We start from the raw sequence: 10457 nt of genomic DNA, 5'->3' as shown, positions 1-10457 counted from the left end.
ACCACCAGGTTATAGTTCTTAGACCTCTAGACCACCAGGTTATAGTTCTTAGACCTCTAGACCACCAGGTTATAGTTCTTAGACCTCTAGACCACCAGGTTATAGTTCTTAGACCACCAGGTTATAGTTCTTAGACCTCTAGACCACCAGGTTACAGTTCTTAGACCACCAGGTTATAGGTCTTAGACCACCAGGTTATAGTTCTTAGACCTCTAGACCACCAGGTTATAGGTCTTAGACCTCTAGGTCACCAGGTTATAGTTCTTAGACCTCTAGACCACCAGGTTATAGTTCTTAGACCACCAGGTTATAGTTCTTAGACCTCTAGACCACCAGGTTATAGTTCTTAGACCACCAGGTTATAGTTCTTAGACCACCAGGTTATAGTTCTTAGACCTCTAGACCACCAGGTTATAGTTCTTAGACCACCAGGTTATAGTTCTTAGACCTCTAGACCACCAGGTTATAGTTCTTAGACCACCAGGTTATAGTTCTTAGACCTCTAGACCACCAGGTTATAGTTCTTAGACCTCTAGACCACCAGGTTATAGTTCTTAGACCACCACCAGGTTATAGTTCTTAGACCTCTAGACCACCAGGTTATAGACCACCCAGGTTATAGTTCTTAGACCTCTAGACCACCAGGTTATAGTTCTTAGACCTCTAGACCACCAGGTTATAGTTCTTAGACCTCTAGACCACCAGGTTATAGTTCTTAGACCACCAGGTTATAGTTCTTAGACCTCTAGACCACCAGGTTACAGTTCTTAGACCACCAGGTTATAGGTCTTAGACCACCAGGTTATAGTTCTTAGACCTCTAGACCACCAGGTTATAGGTCTTAGACCTCTAGGTCACCAGGTTATAGTTCTTAGACCTCTAGACCACCAGGTTATAGTTCTTAGACCACCAGGTTATAGTTCTTAGACCTCTAGACCACCAGGTTATAGTTCTTAGACCTCTAGACCACCAGGTTATAGTTCTTCTTAGACCACCAGGTTATAGTTCTTAGACCACCAGGTTATAGTTCTTCTTAGACCACCAGGTTATAGTTCTTAGACCTCTAGACCACCAGGTTATAGTTCTTAGACCTCTAGACCACCAGGTTATAGTTCTTAGTTCTTAGACCACCAGGTTATAGGTTAGACCACCAGGTTAGTTCTTAGACCACCAGGTTATAGTTCTTAGACCTAGACCAGGTTATAGTTCTTAGACCTCTAGACCACCAGGTTATAGTTCTTAGACCTCTAGACCACCAGGTTATAGTTCTTAGACCTCTAGACCACCAGGTTATAGTTCTTAGACCTCTAGACCACCAGGTTATAGTTCTTAGACCACCAGGTTATAGTTCTTAGACCTCTAGACCACCAGGTTATAGTTCTTAGACCTCTAGACCACCAGGTTATAGTTCTTAGACCTCTAGACCACCAGGTTATAGTTCTTAGACCACTAGACCACCAGGTTATAGGTCTTAGACCTCTAGACCACCAGGTTATAGTTCTTAGACCTCTAGACCACCAGGTTATAGTTCTTAGACCACCAGGTTATAGGTCTTAGACCTCTAGACCACCAGGTTATAGTTCTTAGACCACTAGACCACCAGGTTATAGTTCTTAGACCACCAGGTTATAGTTCTTAGACCACCAGGTTATAGTTCTTAGACCTCTAGACCACCAGGTTATAGTTCTTAGACCACTAGACCACCAGGTTATAGTTCTTAGACAACCAGGTTATAGTTCTTAGACCACCAGGTTATAGTTAGACCTCTAGACCACCAGGTTATAGTTCTTAGACCTCTAGACCACCAGGTTATAGGTTAGACCACCAGGTTATAGTCTTAGACCTCTAGACCACCAGGTTATAGTTCTTAGACCACCAGGTTATAGTTCTTAGACCTCTAGACCACCAGGTTATAGTTCTTAGACCTCTAGACCACCAGGTTATAGTTCTTAGACCTCTAGACCACCAGGTTATAGGTCTTAGACCTCTAGACCACCAGGTTATAGTTCTTAGACCTCTAGACCACCAGGTTATAGTTCTTAGACCACCAGGTTATAGTTCTTAGACTTCTAGACCACCAGGTTATAGTTCTTAGACCACCAGGTTATAGTTCTTAGACCACCAGGTTATAGTTCTTAGTTCAGGTTAGAGTTCTAGACCCACCAGGTTATAGTTCTTAGACTTCTAGACCACCAGGTTATAGTTCTTAGACCTCTAGACCACCAGGTTATAGTTCTTAGACCACCAGGTTATAGGTCTTAGACCTCTAGACCACCAGGTTATAGTTCTTAGACCACCAGGTTATAGTTCTTAGACCACCAGGTTATAGTTCTTAGACCTCTAGACCACCAGGTTATAGTTCTTACATGACTTCCTTGTTCCTGCGTGGTCCTTCTTAGAAGGGTCTGAAGGGGAGGGACCCGGTTCTTAGACCAAGGTTAAGGTGACTAGACCACCGGTTATGCTCCACAGGTCAAGTTCCTTAGCACCATAGTTCTTCTTCTGGTGCTCTTTCCTCAGCACTGCACGCTCATACATGTCAGGGTGTCTGTTGGAGACACACCAGGAGAAACACAGAGAGAGACACAGTTAGAGAGACACAGAGAGAGACACAGAGAGAGACACAGAGAGAGACACAGAGACCAACACAGAGACACACACAGAGAAACACACAGAGAAACACACAGAGAAACACAGAGACACACAGAGAGAGACACACACAGAGAAACACAGAGAGAGACACACACAGAGACACAGAGACACACAGAGAGAGACACACACATAGAGACACACACATAGAGACACACAGAGACACAGAGAGAGACACAGAGAGAGACACAGAGAGAGACACAGAGAGACACACACACAGAGACACACACACACAGAGACACACAGAGAGAGACACAGAGAGAGACACACACACACAGACACACAGAGAGACACACACGTCATGTTGAGCTGAAGTTAATAGCAGATTATTCCTTTAGATGAGTAAAGTGTCCTATTGTAGGTGAGAGGTCCAAACGGTAGAGGTCGGAGGTCAGGACTCACCAGATATTCCTCAGTGCCGTAAAGAGAGACAAACTGCTCATCGTCATCTAGTTCTCTGGCTGCTCCGAAATCTGTCAGCTTATAGACGGACCTCCCGTCCTCGCCGATGACGCGCATGATGTTGCCTGGTTTGATGTCACGGTGCACGATGCCGTACTCTCTGAGATGGTTCATACCGGCTACTGTTAATATACAGGACAGGGTTATTACACATTACCACAGAGCAGCGTTACCACCTCAACCCACAGAGCAGCGTTAGTCATTACCACCTCAACACACAGAGCAGCATTAGTCATTACCACCTCAACCCACAGAGCAGCGTTACCACCTCAACCCACAGAGCAGCGTTACCACCTCAACACACAGAGCAGCGTTAGTCATTACCACATCAACACACAGAGCAGCGTTAGTCATTACCACCTCAACACACAGAGCAGCGTTACCACCTCAACACACAGAGCACCGTTAGTCATTACCACCTCAACACACAGAGCAGCGTTACCACCTCAACCCACAGAGCACCGTTAGTCATTACCACCTCAACACACAGAGCAGCGTTACCACCTCAACCCACAGAGCAGCGTTAGTCATTACCACCTCAACCCACAGAGCACCGTTAGTCATTACCACCTCAACCCACAGAGCAGCGTTACCACCTCAACCCACAGAGCAGCGTTAGTCATTACCACCTCAACCTACAGAGCAGCGTTAGTCATTACCACCTCAACACACAGAGCAGCGTTAGTCATTACCACCTCAACCCACATTACCACCTCAACCCACAAGGCAGCAGCGTTAGTCATTACCACCTCAACCCACAGAGCAGCGTTAGTCATTACCACCTCAACACACAGAGCAGCGTTAGTCATTACCACCTCAACCCACAGAGCAGCGTTAGTCATTACCACCTCAACACACAGAGCAGCATTATGGTCATTACCACCTCAACCCACAGAGCAGCGTTAGTTATTACCACCTCAACCCACAGAGAAGCATTATGGTCATTACCACCTCAACCCACAGAGCAGCGTTAGTCATTACCACCTCAACACACAGAGCAGCATTAGTCATTACCACCTCAACCCACAGAGCAGCGTTAGTTATTACCACCTCAACCCACAGAGAAGCATTATGGTCATTACCACCTCAACACACAGAGCAGCGTTAGTCATTACCACCTCAACACACAGAGCACTGTTAGTCCTTACCACCTCAACCCACAGAGCAGCGTTACCACTTCAACACACAGAGCAGCGTTAGTCATTACCACCTCAACCCACAGAGCAGCGTTACCACTTCAACCCACAGAGCAGCGTTAGTCATTACCACCTCAACCCACAGAGCAGCGTTACCACCTCAACCCACAGAGCACCGTTAGTCATTACCACCTCAACCCACAGAGCAGCGTTACCACCTCAACCCACAGAGCAGCGTTAGTCATTACCACCTCAACCCACAGAGCAGCGTTACCACCTCAACACACAGAGCAGCGTTAGTCATTACCACCTCAACACACAGAGCAGCGTTACCACCTCAACCCACAGAGCAGCATTACCACCTCAACCCACAGAGCAGCGTTAGTCATTACCACCTCAACACACAGAGCAGCGTTGCCACCTCAACCCACAGAGCAGCGTTACCATCTCAACCCACAGAGCAGCATTACCACCTCAACCCACAGAGCACTGTTAGTCATTACCACCTAAACCCACAGAGCAGCGTTAGTCATTACCACCTCAACACACAGAGCAGCGTTAGTCATTACCACCTCAACACACAGAGCAGCGTTACCACCTCAACACAGAGCAGCATTACCACCTCAACACACAGAGCAGCGTTAGTCATTACCACCTCAACACACAGAGCAGCGTTAGTCATTACCACCTCAACCCACAGAGCAGCGTTAGTCATTACCACCTCAACCCACAGAGCACCGTTAGTCATTACCACCTCAACCCACAGAGCAGCGTTAGTCATTACCACCTCAACCCACAGAGCAGCGTTAGTCATTACCACCTCAACACACAGAGCAGCATTATGGTCATTACCACCTCAACCCACAGAGCAGCGTTAGTCATTACCACCTCAATACACAGAGCAGCGTTAGTCATTACCACCTCAACCCACAGAGCAGCGTTACCACCTCAACACACAGAGCAGCGTTACCACCTCAACACACAGAGCAGCGTTAGTCATTACCACCTCAACCCACAGAGCACCGTTAGTCATTACCACCTCAACACACCGAGCAGCGTTAGTCATTACCACCTCAACACACCGAGCAGCATTACCACCTCAACACACAGAGCAGCGTTACCACCTCAACACAGAGCAGCATTACCACCTCAACACAGAGCAGCATTACCACCTCAACACACAGAGCAGCGTTAGTCATTACCACCTCAACCCACAGAGCACCGTTAGTCATTACCACCTCAACACACAGAGCAGCGTTACCACATCAACACATAGAGCAGCGTTAGTCATTACCACCTCAACCCACAGAGCAGCATTAGTCATTACCACCTCAACACACAGAGCAGCATTATGGTCATTACCACCTCAACCCACATAGCAGCGTTATTCATTACCACCTCAACACACAGAGCAGCGTTAGTCATTACCACCTCAACCCACAGAGCAGCGTTAGTCATTATAGTAGGTAGGGTAAGGTAGGTTTGATCAGAGTGGTAGTAGGTAGGGTAAGGTAGGTTTGATCAGAGTGGTAGTAGGTAGGGTAAGGTAGGGTGATCAGAGTGGTAGTAGGTAGGGTAAGGTAGGGTGATCAGAGTGGTAGTAGGTAGGGTAAGGTAGGTTTGATCAGAGTGGTAGTAGGTAGGGTAAGGTAGGTTTGATCAGAGTGGTAGTAGGTAGGGTAAGGTAGGTTTGATCAGAGTGGTAGTAGGTAGGGTAAGGTAGGTTTGATCAGAGTGGTAGTAGGTAGGGTAAGGTAGGGTGATCAGAGTGGTAGTAGGTAGGTAAGGTAGGTTTGATCAGAGTGGTAGTAGGTAGGGTAAGGTAGGTTTGATCAGAGTGGTAGTAGGTAGGGTAAGGTAGGTTTGATCAGAGTGGTAGTAGGTAGGGTAAGGTAGGTTTGATCAGAGTGGTAGTAGGTAGGGTAAGGTAGGTTTGATCAGAGTGGTAGTAGGTAGGGTAAGGTAGGTTTGATCAGAGTGGTAGTAGGTAGGGTAAGGTAGGTTTGATCAGAGTGGTAGTAGGTAGGGTAAGGTAGGGTGATCAGAGTGGTAGTAGGTAGGGTAAGGTAGGTTTGATCAGAGTGGTAGTAGGTAGGGTAAGGTAGGTTTGATCAGAGTGGTAGTAGGTAGGGTAAGGTAGGGTGATCAGAGTGGTAGTAGGTAGGGTAAGGTAGGGTGATCAGAGTGGTAGTAGGTAGGGTAAGGTAGGTTTGATCAGAGTGGTAGTAGGTAGGGTAAGGTAGGTTTGATCAGAGTGGTAGTAGGTAGGGTAAGGTAGGTTTGATCAGAGTGGTAGTAGGTAGGGTAAGGTAGGTTTGATCAGTTGATGTTGAGATGAGGTGATAATGGGTAGTTGATGGTGAGGTGATAATGGGTAGTTGATGGTGAGGTGATAATGGGTAGTTGATGGTGAGTTGAGGTGATAATGGGTAGTTGATGGTGAGTTGAGGTGATAATGGGTAGTTGATGGTGAGGTGATAATGGGTAGTTGATGGTGAGGTGATAATGGGTAGTTGATTGTGAGATGATAATGGGTAGTTGATGGTGAGGTGATAATGGGTAGTTGATGGTGAGGTGATAATGGGTAGTTGATGGTTAGGTGATAATGGGTAGTTGATGGTGAGGTGATAATGGGTAGTTGATGGTGAGGCGATAATGGGTAGTTGATGGTGATGTGATAATGGGTAGTTGATGGTGAGGTGAGGTGATAATGGGTAGTTGATGGTGAGATGAGGTGATAATGGGTAGTTGATGGTGAGGTGATAATGGGTAGTTGATGGTGAGATGAGGTGATAATGGGTAGTTGATGGTGAGGTGATAATGGGTAGTTGGTGGTGAGGTGATAATGGGTAGTTGATGGTGAGGTGATAATGGGTAGTTGATGGTGAGATGAGGTGATAATGGGTAGTTGATGGTGAGATGAGGTGATCATGGGTAGTTGATGTTGAGATGAGGTGATAATGGGTAGTTGATGGTGGTGAGGTGATAATGGGTAGTTGATGGTGAGGTGATAATGGGTAGTTGATGGTGAGGTGAGGTGATAATGGGTAGTTGATGGTGAGATGATAATGGGTAGTTGATGGTGAGGTGATAATGGGTAGTTGATGGTGAGGTGATAATGGGTAGTTGATGGTGAGGTGATAATGGGTAGTTGATGGTGAGGTGATAATGGGTAGTTGATGGTGAGGTGATAATGGGTAGTTGATGGTGAGGTGATAATGGGTAGTTGATGTTGAGATGAGGTGATAATGGGTAGTTGATGGTGAGGTGATAATGGGTAGTTGATGGTGAGGTGATAATGGGTAGTTGATGGTGAGGTGATAATGGGTAGTTGATGGTGAGGTGATAATGGGTAGTTGATGGTGAGATGAGGTGATAATGGGCAGTTGATGGTGAGATGAGGTGATAATGGGTAGTTGATGTTGAGATGAGGTGATAATGGGTAGTTGATGGTGAGGTGATAATGGGTAGTTGATGGTGAGGTGATAATGGGTAGTTGGTGGTGAGGTGATAATGGGTAGTTGATGGTGAGGTGATAATGGGTAGTTGATGGTGGGATGAGGTGATAATGGGTAGTTGATGGTGAGGTGATAATGGGCAGTTGATGGTGAGGCGATAATGGGTAGTTGATGGTGATGTGATAATGGGTAGTTGATGGTGAGGTGATAATGGGTAGTTGATGGTGAGGTGATAATGGGTAGTTGATGGTGAGGTGATAATGGGTAGTTGACGGTGAGGTGATAATGGGTAGTTGATGGTGAGGTGATAATGGGTAGTTGATGGTGAGATGAGGTGATAATGGGTAGTTGATGGTGAGGTGATAATGGGTAGTTGATGGTGAGGTGATAATGGGTAGTTGATGGTGAGATGAGGTGATAATGGGTAGTTGATGGTGAGGTGATAATGGGTAGTTGATGGTGGGATGAGGTGATAATGGGTAGTTGATGGTGAGGTGATAATGGGTAGTTGATGGTGGGATGAGGTGATAATGGGTAGTTGATGGTGAGGTGATAATGGGTAGTTGATGGTGAGGCGATAATGGGTAGTTGATGGTGATGTGATAATGGGTAGTTGATGGTGAGGTGATAATGGGTAGTTGATGGTGAGGTGATAATGGGTAGTTGATGGTGAGGTGATAATGGGTAGTTGATGGTGAGGTGATAATGGGAAGTTGATGTTGAGATGAGGTGATAATGGGTAGTTGATGGTGAGGTGATAATGGGTAGTTGATGGTGAGATGAGGTGATAATGGGTAGTTGATGGTGAGGTGATAATGGGTAGTTGATGGTGAGGTGATAATGGGCAGTTGATGGTGAGGTGATAATGGGTAGTTGATGGTGAGGTGATAATGGGTAGTTGATGATGAGTTGATGATGAGGTGATAATGGGTAGTTGATGATGAGGTGATAATGGGTAGTTGATGGTGAGGTGATAATGGGTAGTTGATGGTGAGGTGATAATGGGTAGTTGATGGTGAGGTGATAATGGGTAGTTGATGGTGAGATGAGGTGATAATGGGTAGTTGATGGTGAGGTGATAATGGGTAGTTGATGGTGAGGTGATAATGGGCAGTTGATGGTGAGGTGATAATGGGTAGTTGATGGTGAGGTGATAATGGGTGGTTGATGATGAGGTGAGGTGATAATGGGTAGTTGATGATGAGGTGATAATGGGTAGATGATGGTGAGGTGATAATGGGCAGTTGATGGTGAGGTGATAATGGGTAGTTGATGATGAGGTGATAATGGGTAGTTGATGGTGAGGTGATAATGGGCAGTTGATGGTGAGGTGATAATGGGTAGTTGATGGTGAGGTGATAATGGGTAGTTGATGATGAGGTGATAATGGGTAGTTGATGGTGAGGTGATAATGGGCAGTTGATGGTGAGGTGATAATGGGCAGTTGATGGTGAGGTGATAATGGGTAGTTGATGATGAGGTGATAATGGGTAGTTGATGGTGAGGTGATAATGGGTAGTTGATGGTGAGGTGAGGTGATAATGGGTAGTTGATGGTGAGGTGATAATGGGCAGTTGATGGTGAGGTGATAATGAGCAGTTGATGGTGAGATGAGGTGATAATGGGTAGTTGGTGGTGAGGTGATAATGGGTAGTTGGTGGTGAGGTGATAATGGGTGAGTGTGGTGTGATGTGTGTGTGTGTGTGTGTGTGTGTGTGTGTGTGTGTGTGTGTGTGTGTGTGTGTGTGTGTGTGTGTGTGTGTGGTGTGTGTGTGTGTGTGTGTGTGTGTGTGTGTGTGTGTGTGTGTGTGTGTGTGTGTGTGTGTGTGTGTGTGTGTGTGTGTGTGTGTGTGTGTGTGTGTGTGTGTGTGTGTGTGTGTGTGTGTGTGTGTGTATGTCCAGTCCTTACCCACGTCCTGTAGCACGATAAGGAACTCATCCTCAGGGAGTCCGTAGGCGTTAGAAGACTCCTCCAGCACCGTATACAGACTCCCACAGGGACAATACTCCATCACCAACACCTTGTGACGGGTGTTGGACTGGGACAGGAAATAACATGTTAGTCAGCACGACTGTTGGACTGGGACAGGAAATAACATGTTAGTCAGCACGACTGTTGGACTGGGACAGGAAATAACATGTTAGTCAGCACGACTGTTGGACTGGGACAGGAAATAACATGTTAGTCAGCACGACTGTTGGACTGGGACAGGAAATAACATGTTAGTCAGCACGACTGTTGGACTGGGACAGGAAGTAACATGTTAGTCAGCACGACTGTTGGACTGGGACAGGAAATAACATGTTAGTCAGCACGACTGTTGGACTGGGACAGGAAATAACATGTTAGTCAGCACGACTGTTGGACTGGGACAGGAAATAACATGTTAGTCAGCACGACTGTTGGACTGGGACAGGAAGTAACATGTTAGTCAGCACGACTGTTGGACTGGGACAGGAAATAACATGTTAGTCAGCACGACTGTTGGACTGGGACAGGAAATAACATGTTAGAGATACCTCCACTAGGTAGTGTTATTCTACAGATAGAGATACCTCCACTAGGTAGTGTTATTCTACTGATAGAGATACCTCCACTAGGTAGTGTTATTCTACTGATAGAGATACCTCCACGAGGTAGTGTTATTCTACAGATAGTATATACTGATAGAGATACCTCCACTAGGTGGTGTTATTCTACAGATAGTATATACTGATAGAGATACCTCCACTAGGTGGTGTTATTCTACTG

The 10457-nt window shown here is 46.2% G+C and overlaps 1 protein-coding gene across 1 annotated transcript; it reads right to left on the bottom strand.

Moving 5' to 3' along the window:
- Positions 1 to 2427: 2427 nt before the first annotated feature.
- Positions 2428 to 10212, bottom strand: LOC124029446 (serine/threonine-protein kinase TBK1-like). Its single transcript, XM_046341149.1, has 3 exons — positions 9615 to 10212; positions 3026 to 3233; positions 2428 to 2548 (listed from the first exon to the last, which is right to left on the bottom strand). Exons 1-3 carry the CDS (start codon positions 9715 to 9717, stop codon positions 2428 to 2430), a joined length of 432 nt encoding a protein of 143 aa, XP_046197105.1. The 5' UTR covers positions 9718 to 10212.
- Positions 10213 to 10457: the final 245 nt, after the last annotated feature.

This window comes from Oncorhynchus gorbuscha, unplaced genomic scaffold (assembly GCF_021184085.1).
Source record: "Oncorhynchus gorbuscha isolate QuinsamMale2020 ecotype Even-year unplaced genomic scaffold, OgorEven_v1.0 Un_scaffold_6393, whole genome shotgun sequence".
Taxonomy (NCBI): domain Eukaryota; kingdom Metazoa; phylum Chordata; class Actinopteri; order Salmoniformes; family Salmonidae; genus Oncorhynchus; species Oncorhynchus gorbuscha.
This window is presented reverse-complemented; position numbering and strand designations above follow the sequence as displayed.

Coding starts and splice junctions, on each gene's coding strand:
- LOC124029446 (XM_046341149.1), bottom strand. CDS start 9,717: ATGGAGTATTGTCCCTGTGGGAGTCTGTATACGGTGCTGGAGGAGTCT. Junction 3,234..9,614: donor TATCGTGCTACAGGACGTGG/GTAAGGACTGGA, acceptor GTATATTAACAG/TAGCCGGTATGAACCATCTC. Junction 2,549..3,025: donor CCTGACCTCCGACCTCTACC/GTTTGGACCTCT, acceptor TGTCTCCAACAG/ACACCCTGACATGTATGAGC.